We start from the raw sequence: 25,102 nt of genomic DNA, 5'->3' as shown, positions 1-25,102 counted from the left end.
TATTAAATAATGCTGGAAAGCTATCAGAATGAACAGGAATAAAATCTGTGATCCACATAGACAGCTAGAATCCAAATATGCCATTTTAAAGAATATTCTGTGACTTCATTAATGATATATGATCCTCATTGCTGATCCTATAGAATAGCCTTCTTATCTACAATAAAAATGTGAGGCAGCACAACTTGACTACCTCATCTCCACTTATAGCACCATTCTTTCAAGGAGAACTACATCCGCAAACCAGTCCAGCCACCATATGCAAGGTATTCCCCCCCTCCTTGACTAGATGGATCTTTCTAAGCATTTAATGTATATTTGCTTTGCAGCAACAGTTACTTTAGGAAGGTAATTATTCACAAATATCTTATATACTAACAAATTTGATTAGCAGAAACAAAGGCAATAGTGGATGCTGTTTGATTTTGTATAGCAAATTTAGCTTCATTTGCGTATACAAGATTTGATCAAAAGGTTATGAATGTTGCAGAAAATTAATTTTATTCAATTATAAATGTTTTTTACATTATTAATATTCAATATGATCTTCTGCATCTACACACTTGTTCCATCATGTATGGCAGTGATCAACCTTGCAGGCCTGCTTGAATTCTGCAGTGAATATTCTAACAGCGGCGAAATAAACATCTCAGCTGAACTTGATAGTTTGAAAAAATTGAGCAAACTCCATTCATTGCAGCAAGTTAGGAATTGCATAAAGCAGACTGAAAATCAAAAGAAAATGTGAAGTAGACATTGCATTTCAAAAAAGTGCATTAGATTTGTTGCCTATTTTGGTAGTAACTTAATATTTAGCCATGGGGTGCAAGTGCTTTTGTTGCACCAGAAAAAAAAAATAACCTCCTTGTGTGTACAGATTCCAACCAGTTGACTTTTGGAATATATTCAAGCCTCCACTGTCTGTGGAAGTAACTCAAAACATCAAAGGCAAATATTGTTGGGATATCAGAGACGTGGTGTCACACAGATATAAGGAATGCAGAACTGGAATTTGGGGAGTACAATGTGTACATGAAGGATAGTCAGTTTGGCGTGACATAAGCATTGGGAGTAGCATTAGCATTAGTAGAGGCATTTGATGCAAGAAAGCAAGCTTATGCAGCATCAGCCAAAAAAAAAAAAATAAATAAATAAAAAATAACCACTTCCACTTCACCCCTCTGTTCGTTCGAAATACCTGTCCAGCTGAACCTTAAACTTATTTAGGCTATCAACTTCCATGACAAGGGATGGAAGTTTATTCCACCAACCAACCACCCGCTGGCTAAAAGCAAATTTCCTCACGTCTATCCTACATCTGTCTTTTCTCAGTTTGAATTTATGCCCTCTCAGGTGATTATTCTGAGCAAGAGGAAGAATCCCATCAGCATTGAGCATGCTCAAAGCATTCAAGGCTTTATACACCTCTATCAGATCACCTCACCGGTGCCTAGTTTCCAGACACTGCAATTTGCAAAACTTAAGCCTTTCTTCGTAAGAGCATCCCTTTGTTCCATTCACCAATCTCGTTGCCCTTCTCTGTACTCGTTCCAGCATCTCTACATCCTTCTTGAAATGAGGCCTCCAGACCTGTATACAGTACTCTAGGTGTGGTCTGACCATTGAGTGGGAGTGTGTTATAGGCCTAATGACTCTGATGAATATAATAAGAAACTGTACAGGGAAATAGAGTGGGCCAGTAAATCAGAGAGTCTTATAATTTCCCAGATATTGACTGGGATTTGTGGGTTGGCCACACACACACACACACACACACACACACACACACACACACACACACACACACACACACACACACACACACACTAGCAAGGCTTTTGTGGATTTATTGGATGATTGTTTTCTATATCAGCATGTTCGGGAGACAACTAGAGGAAGAGTAATACACTTGATCTGATTATCAGTAGTGATTCTTCGTGTGTTAAGAATCTGCAGATAAAGGAACCACTAGGTGGCAGTGATCACAGTGTGATGAAGTGGGATTTACTCAAAGAGGTAACCACCATCACGGGTAAAGGGAAGGGTTTTTGCTTTCGTAAAGGCAACTGCAGTGGTCTGAGACAGTATTTAAATTCTATACGGTGGGACCAACTGTTACCAACAGCAAATTCAAAATGGGAAGCATTCAAAGAATTTATCTTGGAAGCTACTAGGCTTTACATACCAAAACTAAGAAATATTGTTCAAGGTTTAGGCCTAAATGGATGTCAGATGAACTAATGAGTCATATGGCAGAGAAGAAAAATGCATGGGATACATATAAATTAATGGGTGATATGGAAGCTTATGATAGATATAAGCTGGTCTGTAACCAAGTCACAAAGGAGATTAGACAGGCAAAGGCAGATTATGAGAAATCTTTGGCAAAGGATGCAAAGCAAAACAACAGAGTTCTTTACATATGTGAACTCTAGAAGGAAAGGGATCACTCAGATTGATCCACTGGATATTGATGGTTCAACTGTTGATGATCCTGCTCAGGTAGCTAACAAACTAAATGAGTATTTTGCATCTACATTCACACATGAGCTATTCAGGGAGGGGAATGCCACAGGTGAGTTAAACTCTGGCAGTAGCCAGATGATTTTGTAATAACTGAGAGTAAAGTGGAGGAGAAATTGTTGAAGATGAACATAAAAAAGGCACCCGGGGTGGATGGGATCTATCTAGTTATATTAAAGGAGGCAGCAAAGGAAGTAAGCAAATCCTTAGCCATAATTATGAGAGCTTCTTTGGACTCAGGGAAGGTACCTATGGACTGGAGATGTGCAAATGTGACTCCAATTCACAAAGGAGGATCAAAGGGTGACACAAGTAATTATAGACCTGTTAGTTTAGCTTCTGTTTCAGAAAAATTAATGGAGGCACTGGTTAAAGAAGCACTAGAGGATCATCTAGACAAGACTTCAGTTATAGCTCAGACACAGCATGGTTTTGTTAAGTTAAAGTCTTGCTTGACCAATTTGATTGGGTACTATGATGTGGTCAAAAAGAAACTGGATGCAGGGAATAACTTTGATATCATATATTTGAATCTTAAAGGCTTTTGATACTGTTGCACCTGGAAGACTGCTGAACAAATTGGAGCAGTGTGGCATTGGAGGCAAATTGCTGCTATGGATGAAGGGATGGTTGAGTGGGAGAAGACAGAGTGGTAATCAATGGACACTGCTCATCGTGGACTAATGTTATTAGTGGAGTCCCTCAGGGTTCAATGTTGGGTCCATTGTTGTTTTCTGTATTTATAAATGATATTGATGATGGTATATCAAGCTTAATGTCCAAGTTTGCAGATGATATGAAGGTTGGCAGGGTTGTTAAGGACACTAATGACAGTACACTGCTGCAACAGGATCTAGAAAAGTTGAGCAGATGGGCTGAGAGGTGGCAAACTAAGTTTAACGTTGACAAATGGAAAGTACTACATATGGGAAGCAGTAACTGCAGAATAATGTATCAACTCTGTGGTACTACACTGACAGTGGTAGAGAACAAAAAGGACCTGTGGGTAATTGTGCAGGCAGATATGAAGTTTTCTGAGCAGTGCAGACGGTCTGCAAGAGTAGCTCATGGTGTCTTGTCAATGATATACATGAATTTTTCTAGTAGGGATAAGGAGGTGATTATCCCCTTGTATAAGGCAATGGTCAGGCCACTCCTTGAGTACTGTATACAGGTCTGCTGTATACAGTACAGCAGACCTGTATACTAGTTGGAATCCTCATTTTAAGAAGGCTGTAGAGCTGTTGGAATTAGTACATAGAAGGTCAACAAGATTAGTCAATGGAACAAAGGGTTGCTCTTATGAAGAAAGGCTTAAGTTTTGCAAATTAGTTTCTGGAGACTAGGCACCTGTGAGGTGCCTGATTTCGGTGTATAAAGTCTTGAATGGTTTGAGCATGCTCAATGCTGATGTGATTCTTCCTCTTGCTCAGAATAATCACCTGAGAGGGCATAAATTCAAATTGAGGAAAGACAGATGTAGGATAGATGTGTGGAAGTTTGCCTTTAGCCAGTGGGTAGTTGGTTGGTGGAACAGATTTTCATCTTTTGTTGTGGAAGTTGATAGCCTAAATAAATTTAAGGCTGAGCTGGACAGGTATTCGGAACAGATGGAGGGGTGAAATGGAAGCATTTTTTTTTTTTTTTTTTTTTTTGTCTGATGCTGCATAAGCTTGCTTTCTTGCATCATATGCCTCTACTAATGCTCAACTAATTCCAGTAATTGATAACTCACTAGCTAAAAGAAAACTTCCTATAATCTAGTCTGTGATCTCGTTCCATAATTTAAATTTATGGCCCTAGTTTTTTTTACAACTGAAAATTTCTTGTTCACTCATGTGTCTCAGTCTTTTTGTCCCCTCTCAGGACTTTATATACCTCAATCAGTTGGTCTCTAACTTGTCGAGTAACCAAACTCTGTTGCCTACATATTTAGTCTTTCCTCATCTGGATGATTCTCTGCCAACTTCACTAGGCATGTTTCCTATCCTTGGACATTTTCCAGAACTGATATGATTTTTTTAAGATATGAACTCCATACATAGTATTCCAAATGCAGTCTCATAATTGCTTTATGCAGTGGGACCAGGGCCTCCTTTTCTCTACAAAGCAATATGTATAGATTAATGAAATGTATATAATGATTAATGAAATGTGAATCATATGTATGGTTTGAACAGATCTTGCATTTTCTATATATTTATATTAGCAAACTAGTATACTGAAGTAACTTTTCATATATTGTCCTTTTGTTCTTTGGAATATATTTCTTAGTTGAAATTTGAAACTTACAGAAATTCTTTTTGGCTTTCAACTCTCAATCTACCTATGATGTAGTTTTTGACATTTTGTATTTGAGAGTACTATAAAAACAATGCACAATGCAATTTTTAAAGCTGACTGGTTCATAAAAAATGATAGGGACCATGCAATATGCATCGGATATTTTGCTTACAGATTGTCATGCTAAAGGTTTTCATTTATTTTTTGTTCTGGAAATATATTGTTTATATGTAGCATTGATCAACCTAAGTTTTTTGCTGCTAATATCTACTGTAGGTTTTATAGCTCCCTGTAGCATGAAGCCTTTTCTTCAACTTTTTTTTAAGTTATATACTTAAGGTCAAAAAGATGTATACAGAATTCATGCATCGTTTTGAGAAAATGAGTAGCTCATCCAATTAATCTTTGAACTTGGAAGCCTTTCTCACTGCATTGCTTTAGGGTCTGATTGACTGCATTCATCTTTTTAATGTATGCTAGCCATATAAACTCCTTATAAGACTTTATATTACTCTTCTCACTTTAAATTTTAATTTTAGTGTCCCTGAATTTAGTTTATTGATTATCTAGTAGATTCTGTGAAGTTCTAGCTTTCTAAAGTTCAAAACTTTTCACAAGATTTTTTCAAAAAAATAATCTTTTCTTTGTTTTTTTCTCTTTAGATGCAGTACGTCAGTTTCTGTTGCAGTACCTGTCTCAAACATATTCCAATTCCAGTTTTGAAAAGCTCTTACAAAGGATGGTTGAAGAGGTATTGGCAGATTAAAATTGTTAACATTAAGTTTTCCAGAGCAAATGAAACAATTGCTATGATAACCATTACAATTTTTACTTGCTTTTGTGATAACCATTACAATTTCAATCACACAGCACCATAGTTCTTGTGGTACTGTGTGATTGACAGCCATTGTGTCATTTCTCTGTTATATTCATGGATATATCTTTTAAAATACCTCTTGCATAACAGTGTTATAAGTGGAATAATTAATGATTTCTTAAGTATTGAATTTCCCAGCTACTGTGTATAATTTTATTCATAAACAAGTATTTGATCTTATATATATATATATATTTTTTTTTTCTTTTCTTTCTTTTTTTTTTTCAGAATTTGATTATCTCTTCTTCTGCACATGAAGCAATACATAATAAACTTAGAGAAAGTATACCAGAATCTATTAACAAGGTATGTTATCAAAAAAGTATTGTACTATTTAAACTGATATATTTACTTTAACATAATGAATGGTATTTTGCATTTTTTGAAAGGTATTTAGTATTAGTGAACTAGTATCCCTATAAAATAGCTTGAGTTTGATATTTCTGTAGACATCAATAATGATAATTGGTAAGCCTTTCTGTAATTGCTTTATTTTTATTTTTTTTTAATATAGCTTTTGAAACAGCTGACTTCTGCGGAGCTTGCTTTTGAAGATGATGAGACTCTTCCACATCCTGTAAGGAAAAAATAATTGTGTGTTTTCTATGATGCACAATATGCTTCTTTATAATATTTATATATACTGTGCATGCATGTGCATTCACACAGTAATTTTCTCTTATTTATGAACTTTCAGTCTTATGAACAAGAATGTGCACAGTTTAGTATTAGTATTAGTAACGGCTGCATGGCAAGAAAGCCTATGGCTTATGCTGCACCAGCCAAAAAAAAAAAAAAAAAAAAAAAAAATCCGAACAAAACAATGATAAATACAAAAAATAAATAAATAAATAAAATAAATAACTAAATAATAATAATTAATAAATAAAAAAATATATATATAAATAAAATATAAATAAAAAGGAAATTAAACCTATCATCCTATGCGCTTCCCTTACCCGAAAGTACTATCCAGATGACCTTTGAATTTCCCCAAACTGTCGGCCTCTACCACCCATGAAGGCAACTTATTCCAGTAATTTATAACTCGCTGGCTAAAATAAAACTTCCTGCAGTCCAATCTAAACATTTCCCCCCCGTAACTTGAATTTATGTCCCCTAGTTCTAGCAGTTTCAGCAACTGCAGAATACATTAACCTTTTGAAAATAAAATGAACTAACTTGCTCCATTTATTATGCAGACATATACAATACAGTGCAATAAAGAATTGTTCTGTACAGTTTGTATTGCTACTTTGATATTTTCTTCTTAATCTAGCACAAATGGATCCATTTATGCTAGATTGAGAGCTTTCCAAAGTGGGTGTCTTGTGACACCCTTTAAAGGGTGTCTAGGTGTCACAAGTGCAGTGAAAGGAAATCAGAATGATTTCCTTTCACTGCACATATCAATATAATTGATCAGGATACAGTTATTGAGTAATACATTAAAAATGACATTTATTATTATTTTTGCATGCTTCATATTCAGCAGCTGGTGAGCTCTTGATGTGTTCCTTCTTTTCAAAAGCTAATAACTGACATAGTCAATTTCAGATGGCCTTGGTCTAGCTTTGTGCTTAGTACTGCGCATCTCTCTCTCTCTCCCCCCCCACTCTGGAGGTGCCTCCGTAGCCAGGTGGGAAGGAGCAGCAGTGTGTAGCACACGCTTCTTGATTAGACTGGGGTTCGAGCCCGTCATCACCAAATACAGAGGATGCGGAAAGGTCAGGGAATGACCACCGCATATCACAGAGCAATATGGCCTTGGTTGCTAATGCTCCTAAAAAACATAACAAACAAACAACATCCCCACTCTGGTGTGTGTGTTTTTAACTTGAAACCAATGAAGTTATATACTATTGCATTTGCCATCAACTTAAAAATAAGGATCAAAAAGGGGTGAGGTGTTGAAGTATTTTTGTTGAGTACATAGTGTGTTGGCATCAAAAAAGTTTGGATAGCGCTGATATAACATCAGGGCTAGTACATACTTTAGTAAGGCTTTTTGCATATGTTTAAGAAATAACATCCATGTCTATGTAGAGTACGTTGTCATTCAGTCACATGATGTGATTGTTGTGGGACCTATCGGTGGTCATAACTTACAATGCCTCAAATTACTGGAATATCAGATCAAGGGAGACACTACAGTTCCTAATGTCATTCCTTCAAAATAGAATAATTCGGCTTGCTGTACATGGGCAAATATACGAGAGATGTATCTTGTCAGGCGTGCCACAGGCCATGTCTTATCTGGGCTCTTGTTTCTTGTGCTTTTCTCCCCACTTGTTTAGTCCAGGCATGATACTTTGTTATGCAGATGATATGAAACTCCTCATACCGATTTTTCCACATGATAATCTTGTGATAAACAGCATCAATTAATAATACATTCCTGCAATTTGCAAACTATCTCAACCAGTTTGGATTAAAAATAAACCCAGAAAAGTCTGAATTTATGATATTCTCCTATTCCCCATTGTCAATAAGCATACTGATCTTGGGGTTATTTTTGATCCTGTGTTCTGCTTCAGTACCCACATGGGCAAGCTGCTCACCCAGGAAGCTGAGCTTCGATGGACTGCCAAACAGCATTTATATTTTATTAATGAGTTTATGGAAGTCACAAATACCAGAAAATATATAAAACCCCAGTATACTCTCTGCTTTTATATACTGCAGAGATATGGTCATCAGCTGCCCCTAGCACAATTGGGCCACTTTTTTCTGCCGAGTTTTGGCTCTTAAAATGGGCCAAAAACAAAAAAAAACTTCCTCCATAGAGCCGACCGGGCTAGCCGAGTGGGTAAAGTACCTGCCCAGCAACCCAAAGGTCGCGGGTTCGATTCCCGCCTCGGGCTTGGATCAAAGTACTGCAAAAACCTTGGGAGGTGCAATATGGCCACAGAAGCCGATGCGCCAACAACTATCAAATCAAAAAAAAAAAAAAAAAAAAATTCCTCCATAGTTAAGGACAACTGAAATAGCCAGTTTAATACAAATTCACAGACTCCCCACGCTGATTAGGGTGAAATGCCTTACCACGACTGAAAATTATCGTTGGCAAGATTTTGGCACCATAATTGTGGGATTTGTGCTCTTGGCAAGCCCCTCAGCCTTTCCTCGGAGTGACTCCAACTCTGTGCCCACATCTCAGCTGTCTCCACCTATCCGATAGGTTTTTGTCGTTTCAGCTACTGTCATGTGCCCAGCATTTGGATGCTGACTTTAATAAGTTTGCTTGTGACAGGAAATACAGATACCGCATCCTTGAGTTGTATTTCCCTGTCCATGATCTTCTCCTCAAAGCTCGTCTTAATTCCACAAGCCGACAATACCATATGATATGGAGATGGCTTACTAACTTTTCAGTTTTCCACCTATATCTCCTGTGTACATTGTGGTGTACATAACTGTATTATACTGAGTTTTGAGCTGCATTTCCTTTTATGTGTCCATATATGTTTTTACTTATGTTTAATTTATCATGTTATTTCTCTTATATATTGTATTATCACTGTTAAACCCTGGCCTTTGGCTGTGAAGGGGAATATTACATTGTATCAATTTGTATTGTATTGTATTATTATTATTTTTGCAAGAAAATTTACATGATTACAAGTAATCCTGCCATGTAATTTAGCCTTTTCTGGATAACATAAAAAATGCTTTTTCTGATATATATATTGTGTTGTACAATGTATCACTATTACAACCAGGAACCTTTCCATAAACTAAAGTTTATGGAAATCTGCAGAGTGCAGTGTTTAAAAAATAACATCCATGTCAAGGTAGAGTATGGTGTCATTCAGTTACATGATGTCATTGAGAGTAGATGATTGATGTGGGACCTATTGGTGATCATAACTTAATGCCCCAAATTACTGGAATTAGTATGCTGTGACATGCAGTTTGAGTGCAGTGGAGTTTCATGGGTTTCCTAAAAATCAGTGGCATGGTGTAAGCAGCTTTGTGGTGTTCAGAAGTGGATATATTTACATGGCTAGAATACCAACTAGTCTCATATACCAACAGATGTGTTCCTTTGGGGATCCTTATTGGCACTTAAATGTCAGAGTAGGAATGGTGAATTTTTCCCCACCAATGACTGCTATTTGTAGACATTTAAGAAACCTGAGAATTTCCATCAATGGGGAAACAATACAATGTCTACATGTGTCCATTAAGAAAAAGCACTAATCAATGCTCAAAGAAGGAATTATCCATTTTTATGATGATATTCATTGACAAGTAATGAACAGTAAACATCATTACACAGACACTTTGCTGTACTTTGTTGCTCACTTATGTAACTTTTTTTGATGAATAACTTATTAATTTAAAGTTTAAAGTTAAAATAATGATTAACTGTGAAAAAAATAAAAGTTAAAATAAAACAATTGTGTTAATTTCAATTACTTTTTTTTTTCTTTTGTTGTTTTAGCATTAGCATTAGTAGGGCATATGATACAAGAAAGCAAGCTTATAATAGCATCAGCGAAAAAAAATAAATAAAACAACCCTTCCGATTTCACCCATCCATTCACTCCAAGTGTTTGTCTAGTTCTGCCATGAACTTATTTAAGTTGCTGACCTCCACTACAACAGATGGAATTTTTTTTTCCCTTTTTTTACGAAAACCCCAAACACGAGAGGTATTAGAACCTATAGTGCTTAGTATTGTGCTTGGGTTGGAGGTTGAGAAGATGAAAGAAGATATTTGTTGACATTAGATTTAAACATCTGTAGACTGTAATTTTCAGGAAATACATATGAAGGAAGGTTGTTCCAGAAAACGGCAATTGGATGAATAAACAAGGAAGATGAAAAGTTGGTTCAGTGAGTTTAAAGTTGGACAGTATATGGATGTTGGCTGCTATATGGTAGTGCAACGTAATTGATATTACGTTCGAACACGTAATATCAATTACGTGTTCGAACTGTTTTGAAAGAGAGTGTGGAAATTATCGAAGCTAATTCAGAGGAATAGTGCCCATGGAAGTATCTGTACAAAAGGCATGCAGCAGAAACCGTACATCTATGAGACAGAGTGGAGAGACTCTGTTAGATATGAGTCATTAATTAACTTAACTTCTATTCCTCTTCTGAGTGGAATCTATAAGGCTGAGAGAGGTTTTGGGGGCACCGCCTCAGATGTGGGAACAATATTCCACGGTTGGCCGGATTTGCGATTTGTACGGAGTGAACTGGAAGAAAAGTAGCACGGAGAGCGAAAGAGAAAACCAAGTTTTTTAGATGCAGAGGAAGCAATATTAGTAATATTCTTATGCCAAGAGAGAGATTAGAAGTCAGGGTAATCCCCAAAAGAGATATATCATTTTGCCTAGAAATCGGAGCGTCACCAAAGATAAGCTTAGGAGCAGAGAATCCTTTTTGCGAGATATAAGACAGGACAGTTTTAGGGGGATTGAAATCAACTAAGATGTCTTTGCTCCACTGGAGAATTACCTGGAGATCGGCATTTAAGGAATTGGTAGCGGATATTCAAGAAGTTGAAGTTGATTGAGCAGGGCAAGGTTTCTCAAAATGGGAAGTGGAATGCAATGTGCTGTCATCAGCAAAACTATGGATAGGATTTCTCGTCAATGGAAGAAGGTCATTAATATACAAGTGGGGGAAAGAACTGAACCTTGGGGGACACCAGCATTAGTGGAGAAGTTAGAAGACAGCCACCTACCATCACCGTCAGTGAGCAATCAGAGAGAAAACTGGATAACCAATTACAAAAAACAGTTGGCAAACCATAAGATGAAAGCTTGTTTAGAAGACTTATGCTTTTATGCGAAACGTGATCAAAAGCCTTTGAGATGTTAAGAGCAACTGCTTATGTTTCACCGAACCTTTCCATCGAATTAGTCCATAAATGGGTAACATAAGCCAGAATATCACCAGTGGATCGACACTGATGGAATCTATACTGGCAATCGTTGATCAGATGGAAGGTTTCTAGGTAGTTTAAGAGTTGGCAGTTAATTGATTTCTCCATTACTTTAGAAAGAGTAGAAGTAATTGCAATGGTATGATAATTGGATAGGAGGGATTTGTCACCCATTTTAGGAACTAGCTGGATATGACCAAATTTCCAAGCAGAAGGAAAAATACCTTTGGAATAAGAAAGTGAAAACAGGCACAAAGAACAGGAGTAAGTTCAAGAGCAGAGCTTTTGAGAACAAGTGGAGAAATGCCATCAGGACCTGGAGCTTTCTTAGCATCAAGATTCGTCAAAATCCTTCTGACATCCTTTTGATGGAAGACCACAGGAAACATTGAATGGAGCGTTTGGGAATGGTGGGAAGTGTTTTACCCAGATCATTAATGTATGAGTTATAAGCAAAATGGGATGCTAGAAGATCACCTTTATCCTTGGCTGAAGTGACAATAGAACCACCTGGTTTTGACAGTGGTGGGAACAGAGACAGGCAAAAGTTGGGGGCGATAGCTCTGGCAAGAGAACAGAATGCTTGGCTACCATTAGGGCAAGAAGCAAGTTTTCTACTCTTAGCCTGTTCAAACTCTAGTTTGGACTGATTAATCACTGCTTTACAATTTTTGTGAGCTTTAGTGTAGGTAGAAAATGAAACTGAAGAATTGGAAACAAACCAATTAGGATATGCAACATCCTTCTCTTGAACAGCCTTAGCACATTTATTGGAAAACCATGGTTTAGATAAAGAATGAGATTTTAAAGTGGAGTGTGAAATAAAGGATTCCATTCCTCCAAGAATAATTTCACTGACACGATCTGAGGAAATGCTGACATCGAAGTTTTGAAACAGTAATCTGACCAAGGTAAAGAAAAAAAAAGAAATCTTGCAGGTCATCCCATTTTGCATTCTTATAATGCCAAACAACGCGAGGTTGGGAATAGCCATGAGATAAAAGCTCCATTGGAGAAGAGACAATCACCAAGTTGTTGTGATCTGAGGTGCCTAAAAGGTCACTCATTTTGACTCTGTACTTAGGTTTGTTTGGGAAAAAAGATCAAGCATGTTGACTGTATGGTTATGATAGTCCGGTATTCTAGTAGGTAAATGAACAATCTGCATGAGGTGATTAGTAATTGCAAATGCCTCAGCATCTCGACCAGCTGGGTCTGTGTGACTAGAGAATGGAAGCCAGCTGGAGTTTTGAACATTAAAATCACCAAGGAAAATTACCTCATTGTTAGGAAAGTTGGACTGGAGAAAGCCAAGTTGCAAAGAGAGGAAGTCATACAGCTCCAAGTGATTAGTGGAGTTGGGAGAGCAGTAGAGACAACAGCTGAATTTGACAGAATGAGGTAGAGAGATTTTAAGCAAGTGAAGATCGAAAAGAGGAGACGCCAAATTACAAAGTCCCTGATAGGGAATATCAGAACCGACATATTCACAATTTCCACCTTTCAGGCGAAAGGAATCATACAGCGAATAATTTGGGCAACTGAGATGAGCAGTGGTTGAATCAACCAATAACTGAGAGTCTGTCAGAAAAAGTACATGGGATTTGGCATACTGTAAGTGGAAATGGACATTGTTGAGATTAGAACCGAGAACACGTATATTTGTGAAATGAACTAGGAAGTGTTTGGGAGGTTTAGATTTTTTTGCACATGATCGTGCTCTATTAGTTTGACAGTTTGTGGTGTATTCAATGGTAAGAAAAAGTGGGGGGTGGGAGTGCTGTATGAAGTACAGTAAACCCCCGCTATTCGCGGTATCTGTATTCGCGGTCGCTGATTTAATATAAAATGAAACCTAAAAAAATGTGAATTTTAAGGCGCCGTGAACATTTTCTGCCATAAAAAAGCATGGACGTGGCTAAAATTATCTTTCCCGGTCAAAACAGCTCTCAGTGGGTGGGGGGAGAGGGGTGACAAAATTGCGAGCGTGGATGTTTTTTGCTAATCCTTGTTCAGTATGTATTATGCGCTTGTAATGGAAGTTTTCGTCGTTTGCTTTTAATTTATATGCTTATAAATTGAATAAATTTATCAATTTATAAATTGATATGCTTACAAAAGTGATAAATCTATCGTTTTGCAGTGTAAAACAGACTTTTTCGAGTGTGTTAATGGACGAAAGTGACTTTATTGTGGACAAGTTCTTTCTAACCCGTACAAAAATATGGCTACGAATAACAAGAGAAATGTGAACATATCAAAGAAGGTGGTGACATTAGCGAATAAAATTGAGTTATTTGACAAAATTTCTAACGGTAAAAGTGTCTCCCCAGTGGCAAAACATTATAAAATCAATGAGTCAACGGTACGATCAATCAAAAAATCGGAAGAAAAAATCCGCCGTAGTGTCCGTGAAAACGCGCTAATTGCTTCAAAAATTTGCTCTGTAACTCGTGATGTTAAATTAGAAAAAATGGAAAAGGCTTTAAATCTGTGGATAGAAGACCGAACTCAAAATAAAATTCCGTTAAGTTCACTCATCATTTGTGAAAAGGCAAAACTCCTTTATCAACACTTTAGCGAAACTGGTGATAACACTGGCGGGATAAGTTTCTTAGCTAGCAAAGACGCTGGTTTGAAAGATTTGTTTGAAATTTCTAATAAATATTACATTTAATATTAAATTGTTTCTTATTTTCATTTCGATGCCATATGCTTGCATCTCACTATGTACCTAGTCATATTATGAAGGCACATATAATACATACATACATACATACATAGACAAAATTTTAGACTAGTTTTTCTTATATATTTCATACTTTGGAACGGAACCCCTTTATTACTACGGGAGCCATAACTCAGTATTCGCGGCATTTCTCAGGAAAGTAACCCCCGCGAATAGCGGGGGGTTTACTGTAATGCTATTCTTGAATATGGCAAGCACATGGTAAGAATATATAGAGATCCTTGACGTAATGTGGCCTCAACAATGCTCACTGCATATACACTACTCTGAGTCCCTCCAGTCACTATCTGGCAGAGTAGAGGTGGCAAGATTATACACTAGCTGATCCGGAAGCCCCCTAGAGAATTACCAATCGGTTCAGTCCAGTGTAATAACTAGCTGCTGGCCTGTGAACACCATTTTAGAGCTGTACCCTCGAACTGTAAGGAAGTTTGGATCTCGCCATGGTGTTCTTTATAACCTCAAAAGACATCAGTCATACTGCGTGATGGAAGAGATGGGGAAGGGTTGACTGGAACTTAGCTCTGGAGTCTAAACATGGGTTTCACCACTTCAAGCCTCCAATAAGCAAAGTGGTTGCAATGCACCAGTTGATGAGAGTCATGTACCACCTAGTATTGCCTGGTAACAGAGAGGGGCGGCATTCCTCCATGTGGTGTGGGTACCACACCTTGACCTCTGCTCATAAGGATTATACTGAGGATTACTAACAGTCCTACTGTTGTGAAGGTACAAGCAAAGGATTTGGCTGTCACAGACTGTCTGGACTTTTGCCAAAATTGGATTCAATTGACTTGAGTGTCACCCGAATATCAATTCCATCAGGGTTTTAGACTCCCAGGTAGCAAGTACAGCTTGTCTGGCATATCTGAGAGAATGTCATCGACAACATCAAGGACCAAAGTTTCTTCCAACGCTGGCTATAGGCCAGTTTCTGCACATTTATTCTACAATTGTCTTTTCTCAATTTGAATTTATGCCCCCTCAAGTGAGTAACCTGATCTATTCACAAGTTCCACCTTTGAGGCGAAAGGAATCATACAACGAATAATTTGGGCAACTGAGATTCTTCAAGAGGAAGAATCCCATTCACATACTATATTGAGCTTGCTCAATCCATTCAAGGCCTTATACACCTCAATTTGATCACCTCACAGGTGTCTAGTCTCCAGAAGCTGCAATTTGCAACTGGTCTAATGAGTCGTTTCCAGATATTTCAAGCGGATGGGAGGGTGCTTGTTTGGCAGAAACCGCCCAAAGCTATGTCCCCATCATTTCCACAAGGAACTGTTTGGGCAGGTGGATGGTCGGTAATGGTCTGGGGTGTGTTCAACTGGAACACGTTGGGTCCTCTGGCACATCTAGATGCATCTCTGAACAGTACAGGTTATGTGTCCATCCCTTCGTGGTTATCATGCACCCACAGGGCAGTGTGCCTCCCCACCAAGTCAAGGTGACTAGAATATCATCCGAAGAGCATTCTGCAGATTTTACCACCATGGAATGGTCTCCCTATTCACCGGACATGAACCCTGTGGAGCATCTTTGGGATTCTTTGGAAAGGTTCATTCAGTCTTTGGATTCTCCATAATGGAATTATTGACAGCAGTTCAGCAGGCATGAATGGAAATACCTGTGGAATGCTTTCTTTAACTAGTGGGTTCAATGCCTTGCCGTGTGACTGCCCTTATCCGAGCAGAAGGTGGGCCTACCCATTACTGGGTCGGTACCCTATGATTTCTGTCCCTGTATCATAGCCAATCAGAAGCGAAAAAGCTTCCCGCCCTGAAAGTAGCCACTTGTGGATGCATGTGGTAAAGGTCCATTCAGTTGGTTGTTGTTTAAGCCATTTACTCGTGTTGGAAATTTTTTGTGCTAACATTTTTTATTAATTGTGCTATTAATAAATTAAATATTAATTAATAATAGTGATAGCCCTGTGCATTTTTGCCAATTGTGTTATCAAGTTTTTAATTTAATAGAATAAAGAGACAGCATGTCTGATAAAAGAAGTTCAATGAATCCTAGTGCAAATGAAAGTGCGAAAAAGGCACATTGATCTATCACATTGGAATATGAGATGGAGTTATTTGGAGGATGGAAGCTGATGAAAGCCGCCTTAATATGTGTAGGGCTATGAATATGCCTCCACCAACTATTACTGCAATTATGAAGAATGCTGATAAAATAAAACAATTGAGATAAAGTGCTACCAGAGTAAGTGCTACTCAAGTTACAGCAGAAGTAAGCTTTTATTAAAAATGGACAATTGCTGACAGATTTGGTTGATGATTTGAACCAAAAAAACATTTTTTTTTTATTAAAATTTTTAAAATTTTATTATAAAATCACAGGTTAGGTCCCAAGCACCATAATTAAAATTTTTGTGCCTGGAACCTAACCCTGTGATTTCCCATTGTCTCCATGATATAAAGGGTTCTATTTGTGGCGATTCAATTTGCACTTGTCCCCCCAGGAACCTAACCCTGACATAAATTGAGGGCTACCTGTACTAACAATAAAAAGCTGCAGTTTGAGTTACATTGCATCGCTGCAGCTGGCTACCATAATTTTCTCTTTGGATTTTTTGTATCTTGCTGCTACACATTCTACTCTTTTTGGTTTTTTTTAGATAGCATCTTATAATTAGACCTGTTTCATCCATATTATAGAGTTATTCTCCTGTGTTTTTCTCTGTTGATAAATGACCTTAAATCTGTAAATTTTTAAGCAGTGTGCTGAACGGTGGATAATCTATTCCCTCAAATACTCACACAAAAATACCATCACATTTTCTCTAACATCTAAGTTATCTGCAAAACCTTGCTGTAAAACCTTCTGTGCCATATCAGTTTTTTTAACGTATGATCACAGCCTTTTCCTTCATGATACTTTTCTGGATCCATTGATTACAATTGTGTTGGCTTTTTTGTATAAACCATAGCCATAATGCATTCTTTGTTTACTATCTGTAATTTTGGTTCTCTAAAGTGGAGGAAGAAGTTAATTGCCTTTGTGAAACAAACAGAGTGCAAAATCCTTCTAGATTTTTAACTTTTTTTTTTTGTCAGCATTCAATTCATTGGGTCAGGTATGATTAATATTAATCTCCTCCTAAGAGCAAACTAGACAACTGTTAAATACATACTTTTGCAGTAGGAAGATCAATTAAAAGCCCAGTCTTATTCCCCAAGGTTTCCTTCACCCCTCTCAAAAGATCAGGTATTTGTTGTATTTGTTTTTTCTTTGTCTGAGTATTGGATTCACTTTTTATGCAAGTTTGTTATGTCTCTGTGTATTTAACTAATTCAAAAGAAGAATTCACTGAGAACCTGGAATAAAGTGAATGATTATGATGTAGCATATATAAACAAGATAACGAGGTAAATTAAACATTCTCACACTTTTTGCAGAATGCTATGATATTAAATAAGTTTAGGTGGCTGCCACAGAATTCATCTTAATCTTTGAATTTACAGAATTTTTTATATTATCAGTTATTTCTTTCTTAGGTTTTAGGTTTATTATAGGTTGACGACAAATATGGAGTATTATAAATTAAAGATTAAAATATATTTCATTTTTGTGCTAGGCTAAATGCTTGTTCTTTACATCTGTTCATTTCAAATTAAACATATTAATCCAGTAGTTTGTGCGATTGTTCATTAGCCACGGAAAGATAGACAATGTGGCTTGGTAGCACACTTTATTTGCTCAAAGCTAAAATGTGCTACCATTGACAAAACAAGCACAGACCTAATTATTCTTTTAACTTCATTGTTTTTTAATACCCTGCATTATTAATATATTGCATATTAATTTTTTTTTCAATACAGAATGAAATGAGTACTGAAGAACTAGAACATCATCTGATAGAATTAAAGGTAAGTGGTTACTTTTGTTTTGTTCAGGTTCTCATATTTGACTCCCCTTTTATATGAAATTGCAAATATAAAATATTTGCTGAAACTGGATATATTTTTTCACTAGTTTATTACCAACTTAATTATTACAGAAACATAAAAATGCACATCGTTCACAATATTTAGATGAAAGGTTCTCCAAAATAAGCATTGTCCATATTACAATGGCAAAACATTGCAAGGGAGCAGACCTTTTCAACACCTGCCAAAAAAAATAACAATAATAAAATAAAAATATAAATAAACAACTTTACTAATCACTCTTGCTTTTTCAATTGTCAAAAGGTGATCAAACTCTCCACCTTAGTCATGTTGGGAGTGATTTGTTCTATGGGTCTTCAGTACTCTGCCAAAAGATAAATTACATGAGATCCAGCATTCTCTAATTCCTTAAGATTTTATATTTGTACCCCTGGTTCTGATCTCCCCCAGTTTATTTTACCCATCTCTAAGGTGTCTAGTTGCCAAGCTTTTGCTGTCCACACCTAATCCTTTCCACATAAGGACTACTTTTGATGCTCCTCACCAGCATGGTTGCTCCTCTGAACTTTCTAGAAGTGTTCTTTGTCTTTTTTTAGGGGCAGCCCCCAGTCCCATACAGGTCTGGCCCCTATAAAAAGAAAAGGGACTGCACACAAAATATTTCAAGTGTGGTCTAATCATCTCTTGATCCCTCTCCCTTGTTTGCAAAGGGCTGATGAATTGTTGATTTTATGGCATGTGCTTCTTGTCCACCTGTTTGTGCTGTGTGATAAGCTTCATGTATTGTGATCCCCCTAAGTTGTGTTTTTATTATTTTTTTGTTGTCTTGTATTGCCTTTAATTTCTTGCTATCTAGACTATAAAGTAGTCCTGAGTTTCTGTTCTTAAAGTGCATAACCTTATATTTAGTAGCATTAAGCCTTATTTTCTATATTTTTACAAGATATATGTCACATAAAATTGTGTTACATTAGATATACCAATGCAATTTATATAATCTCTTGTAGAGTGGGTGGGGACACATGAAAAGCCTTAGTAAAGTCAAGGAGGTATATAATGTCAAAGTTTTTTTTGTATCTTACTTTTATGACCATGTCATGATGTGAAAAAGTTGTTTATTCATGAGTAATGCACTTCCATCATTTCTACTACCTAGGTAGTGTGCATGTATCGTTTAATTATATCTCATATTGTGAATATCTTCACAATGAGTTGCCGAGGTATTGCACTGCTTTGAATAAGTAACGCTTTACCAGTGGAGAAGACTAATGTTACTTATTCTTGGTGGATACCACCGCCCAGATGGCACCATTTCAAAGCTTGTTGGCTTACTCATCGGTGGGTAAGCAGGTACCCTGTTGTTGCAATAGTGACAACCCAGTTAAGAAGTATAACTCCACAATATGAGAGATGGTTGATGCTGTGCATGGTTTACATGCTCACCCACCAACGAGTAAGCCAACAAGCTTCGAAACGCTGCTGTCTGGGTGGTGGTATCCACTGAGAATAAGTAACATTAGTCTTCTCCAATGGTGAGTGTTACTCTTTCAAAGCAGCGTAATACCTCGGCAATTTGTGAATACCTCTCATATTGTTGAATACCTTCGTTGTTAAGGTATTCACAATATGAGATATAATTAAGCGATGCATGAATACTACCTGGGTAGTATTCATGCATTGCTTAATTACTACCTGGGTAGTAGAAATGATGGAAGTGTATTACCTATGCATAAACAACTTTTTCATACTCACAGACATTTAGTTGAGAAATATTTTTTGTTGTCATGATAGTTAATCAGATTTTTTAGGTAAGACTTTCTTCTCAACTACTTTATTATTCCTTTAATATTCTATTCTTATTGTGGTGATTTGTACATTAACTATAGATTCTTATCTTGTCTACAATTGGACTAAATCTGCCCTGTTTGCCACACTCACAGGCCCCCCCCCCTTTTTTTTTTTTAGTATGACTGGATGTACACTGTCCACCTCAGAGGTTTTATTCTCCTTCAGTCTTAATTTTTTTTCCTAGTAGATGGTTATATCCCTTATTTTTATACAAACCTGACTCCTTTTTACTAGTTTCTCTTGCCTTCAATTGTGAAGATTGTTAAAGGATACCTATCCAGTTCAACTACTTCCTCTGAGTCTGTATAAGATAATGGTGAGACTGCATTTAGAATATTTTATTCTATTCTGGAGGTCACATTTAAAACAAGGCAGGTATTCTATAAAGGTTCAAAGAAGAGCAGCCATATTACCAAGAAGTGCCATTTGATGACCAAATGAAGACGAGTTGAAAAGGTATGGATTGCAAAGCTTGGCAATTAGACATTGGGGGAGGGTGAGTTGTACGAGACTAAAGGGAATCAGTAAAATGGATGAAGGAAGTATATTCTCACTGGAGGGAGACAATTACCAGGAGGCACAAATTGAAAATCTTAGGAATGATGGTAGGTTTTGGATCTCAAGATGTTTACCTTTAGGCAGTATGTTGCAGATCATTGGAATATGTTGCTGGCCAAGCCAGAGTTCAAAGTTCAAAACAAATTGGAAAAGTATGAATGAATTTTTTCTTTACTTTTCTGTTTTTTGATAAATGTTGCTATTATTTTTAATTTCAGATGTAGAGTACTTCAGTTACATTACAGGTTAAATAGATTAACCAGGGAACCAAACCATTACTATTTACATAGTCTTGTGAAAATGAATGTGAACGAAATGGGAATTTTGGTATATTGTCTTTTATCAACTTATTAACAGCTATTTATGTGTTTTTTTTACACGTTTCAAGATCATTGCAGTAAAAATCCTGAAAAAGTGCTTTAGTTTTAAATGTTCACTTATCATGTTTTGCAGAAAAAGATTTGATCCCTGTAAAGTGGTCTAAGATTGGAACCTTACATGAATATACTTTCCTTATTCAGAGGGAAGATAGCAAAATGTCTGAAATTAGTTTGGGAGCTGTTAACAAAATAAGCTGAAACATGAGACATATTCAGTTTTACCTCAAAGAAGAGAATGATGTAAATGTAAAAAAGAAAAACAACACCCAAAACTAATGCCTATATAATGAGAAGAAACAAAACAGACCATCTTATAACCAGTTCCAATTTACAGAAAGGATTTGGGTGGAACTGTGAACACACATCTTAGAGGTTGGCCAGAGAGCTTGTAAGCCAATAAAAAAAACAGTGACTTTTGACTTAAGCTATGAAGACTGTACAATGAAAGGAGATAGGCCAACAGTCATAAAAGCTGGACTAAATAACATTGGAAAAAAGTTCTCTTTGTTGATGAAAGTCATTTTGAAGTTTAGGGAATGAAATATATGCACATATTAGGAGGGAGTATATGATGAGAGCCTTGTCGATCAATTCGGCCCTGGAAAGATTGTGCAAGGCTCAAGGGATAGAATTTTTTTCAGCCTGGACTGTACTTGTTAACAGGAGAGATTGCTTCTACAGGGATGGGATACACTTAAATAGAAAGGGTGCAAGAATATTTGCTGATGCTATCGAGGCAGTGTTAGGTGGGTCGGAAAACTGCTAGCTTGGGGGGAGACAAAGACCAATAGATTGACAGTAGCCACTGGCAGAGGTGAAAGAGATTCTTGCACTGCTTCTATTAGAATGAGCAGAAGCCTGAAAAACAAGATGCATGGTATTTCAGAGACTGCTGGGAGCCATTGCGGTACAAGTAAACACATGGGTTGTGTTAGGGTAGCTAAGAATAGAAACAGGTGCAGGTATACTTGCGTGTACACCAACCAATGCTAGGAGTTTAGTAAATAAATTTGATGAATTTGAGGTAGTGCTCAAAACATCGAAGGCAGATATTGTTGGGATATCAGAGACGTGGTGTCACACAGATATAAGGGATGCAGAACTGCAATTTGGAGAGTACAACGTCTACAGAAAGGATAGACAGGATAGGAAGGGGGGAGGGGTTATGCTATTAGTTAAGAAACACATAAAAACCAAGGAAGTGAAGCCAGTCGACATCACTGGACAGTGCAGTGTTGAGCCAGTTTGGTGTGACATAAACATTGGGAGATCAAAATTGAGAGTAGAAGTGTGCTATAGGCCTAATGACTCTGATGAATATAATAAGGAACTGTACAGGGAAATAGAGTGGGCCAGTAAATCAGAGAGTCTTATAATGGGAGATTTTAATTTCCCAGATATTGACTGGAATTTGGGAGCTGGTTACTCACACACTAGCAGGGCTTTTGTGGATTTATTGAATGATTGTTTTCTATATCAGCATGTTCGGGAGGCAACTAGAGGGAGTAATACTCTTGATTTGATTATCAGCAGTGATTCTTCATGCATTAAGAATCTGCAGATAAATGAACCACTAGGTGGCAGTGATCACAGTGTGCTGAAGTGGGATTTACTCAAAGAGGTAACTACCATTAGGGGTAAAGGGAAGGGTTATTGCTTCCGTAAAGGCGACTACGGTGGACTGAGACAGTATTTAAATTCTATACAGTGGGACCAACTGATTATGTTACCAACAGCAAATTCAAAATGGGAAGCATTAAAAGAACTTATCTTGGAAGCTACTAGGCTTTACATACCAACTAAGAAATATTGTTCAAGGTTTAGGCCAAAATGGATGTCAGATGAACTAATGAGGCATATGGCAGAGAAGAAAAATGCATGGGATACTTACAAATTAACACATGACACAGAAGCCTATGATAGATACAAGTTGATATGCAACCAAGTTACAAAGGAGGTTAGGCAGGCGAAGGCAGATTACGAGAAATCCTTGGCAAGGGATGCAAAGAAAAACAGCAAAGAGTTCTTTACTTATGTAAACTCTAGAAGGAAGGGGATGAATCAGATTGGTCCACTTGATATTGATGGGTCAACTGTTGATGATCCTGCTCAGGTAGCTAACAAACTAAACGAATATTTTGCATCGACATTCACACATGAGGAGTTATTCAGCGAGGGGAATGCCAGAGGTGTATTCAACTCTAGCAGTAAGCTACAGAATCTTGAAATAACTGGGAGTAAAGTGGAGGAGAAACTGTTGAAGATAAACACAAGAAAGGCACCCGGGGTGGATGGGATCTATCCAGTTATATTAAAGGAGGCAGCAAAGGAAGTAAGCAAACCCTTAGCCATAATTATGAGAGCTTCCTTGGACTCAGGGGAGGTACCCATAGACTGGAAATGTGCAAATGTGACCCCAATTCACAAAGGAAGATCAAAGGCTGACACAAGTAATTATAGACCTGTGAGCTTAACTTCTGTTCCAGGAAAATTAATGGAGGCACTTTGTTAAAGAAGCACTGCAGGATCATTTAGACAAGACTTCAGTTATAGCTCAGACACAACATGGTTTTGTTAAGGGGAAGTCTTGCCTGACCAACTTGATTGGATACTATGATGCAGTCACAAAAGAACTGGATGCAGGGAATAACTTTGATATTATATACTTGGATCTTAGAAAGGCTTTTGATACTGTTGCACATGGAAGACTGCTGCACAAATTGGAGCAGTGTGGCATTGGAGGCAAATTGCTGCTATGGATAAAGGGGTAGTTGAGGGGGAGAAGACAGAGAGTGGTAATCAATGGACACTGCTCATCGTGGACTGATGTTATTAGTGGAGTCCCTCAGGGCTCAGTGTTGGGTCCATTATTGTTTTCTGTATTTATAAATGATATTGATGATGATATATCGGGCTTAATGTCCAAGTTTGCAGACGATACAAAGGTTGGCAGGGTTGTCAAGGACACTACTGACACTATGCTGCTGCAACAGGATCTGGAAAGGTTGAGCAGATGGGCTGAGAGGTGGCAAATGAAGTTTAACATTGACAAATGTAAAGTACTACACATGGGAAACAGCAACCCCAGAGCAACGTATCAACTCTGTGGTACTACACTGACAGTGGTAGAGAATGAAAGGGACTTGGGGGTGGTTGTGCAGGCAGATATGAAGTTCTCTGAGCAGTGCAGACGGGCTGCAAGAGCAGCTCATGGAGTATTGTCAATGATATACAGGAATTTTTCCAGCAGGGATAAGGAGGTGATTATTCCATTGTATAAGGCAATGGTCAGGCCACACCTAGAGTACTGTATGCAGGTCTGGAGGCCTCATTTCAAGAAGGATGTAGAGCTGCTGGAACGAATACAGAGAAGGGCAACAAGATCAGTGAATGGAACAAAGGGGTGCTCTTATGAAGAAAGGCTTAAGTTTTGTAAATTACAGTGTCTGGAGACTAGGCACCAGCGAGGTGATCTGATAGAGGTGTATAAAGCCTTGAATGGTTTAAGCATGCTCAATGCTGATGGGATTCTTCCTCTTGCTCAGAAAAATCACCTAAGAGGGCATAAATTGAAATTGAGGAAAGACAGATGTAGGATAGATGTGTGGAAATTTGCCTTTAGCCAGTGGGTGGTTGGTTGGTGGAACAGACTTCCATCCCTTGTGGTGGAGGTTGATAGCCTAAATAAGTTTAAGGCTCAGCTGGACAGGTATTTTGAACGAACAGAGGGGTGAAGTGGAAGTGGGTTTTTTTTTTTTTTTTTTTTTTGGCTGATGCTGCATAAGCTTGCTTTCTTGCATCAAATGCCTCTACTAATGCTAATATTAAAAAAAAAAAAATTGAGGTTGTTTTTTGTATTGTGGGGTACGGAATCACTTGTATCTATAGATGAGATGATGATGCATAGTGACAAATACGTTACAATTTTACCAGTGAAAGTGTTGTCAGAATGACTTTGGTCCTCCTCTAATCTTAATCCCATTGAAAATCTATTAGCTGTCTTTAAGGACAGCTCAAAAAATGGACCCTACAATGAAAGATGATTTGTGCTATGATAAAGGTGTGTTTCCATCCAAA

At 37.4% G+C, this 25,102-nt stretch overlaps 1 protein-coding gene across 3 annotated transcripts in view; it reads left to right on the top strand.

The window, feature by feature from the left end:
* The window catches only part of LOC150085010 (leucine-rich PPR motif-containing protein, mitochondrial-like), a 380,604-nt gene that overhangs the window by 179,676 nt on the left and 175,826 nt on the right, over positions 1-25,102 (top strand). For all 3 annotated transcript variants that reach the window (XM_090376735.1, XM_090376734.1, XM_090376736.1), the window contains exons 17-20: positions 5,469-5,557; positions 5,912-5,989; positions 6,198-6,260; positions 18,171-18,218. In XM_090376735.1, coding sequence (XP_090232861.1) covers positions 5,469-5,557; positions 5,912-5,989; positions 6,198-6,260; positions 18,171-18,218 — 278 coding nt within the window. The remainder of the gene's footprint in view (positions 1-5,468; positions 5,558-5,911; positions 5,990-6,197; positions 6,261-18,170; positions 18,219-25,102) is intronic.

This window comes from Mastigoproctus giganteus, chromosome 6, assembly GCF_048544385.1.
Source record: "Mastigoproctus giganteus isolate SK-2022 chromosome 6, ASM4854438v1, whole genome shotgun sequence".
Taxonomy (NCBI): domain Eukaryota; kingdom Metazoa; phylum Arthropoda; class Arachnida; order Uropygi; family Thelyphonidae; genus Mastigoproctus; species Mastigoproctus giganteus.
This window is presented reverse-complemented; position numbering and strand designations above follow the sequence as displayed.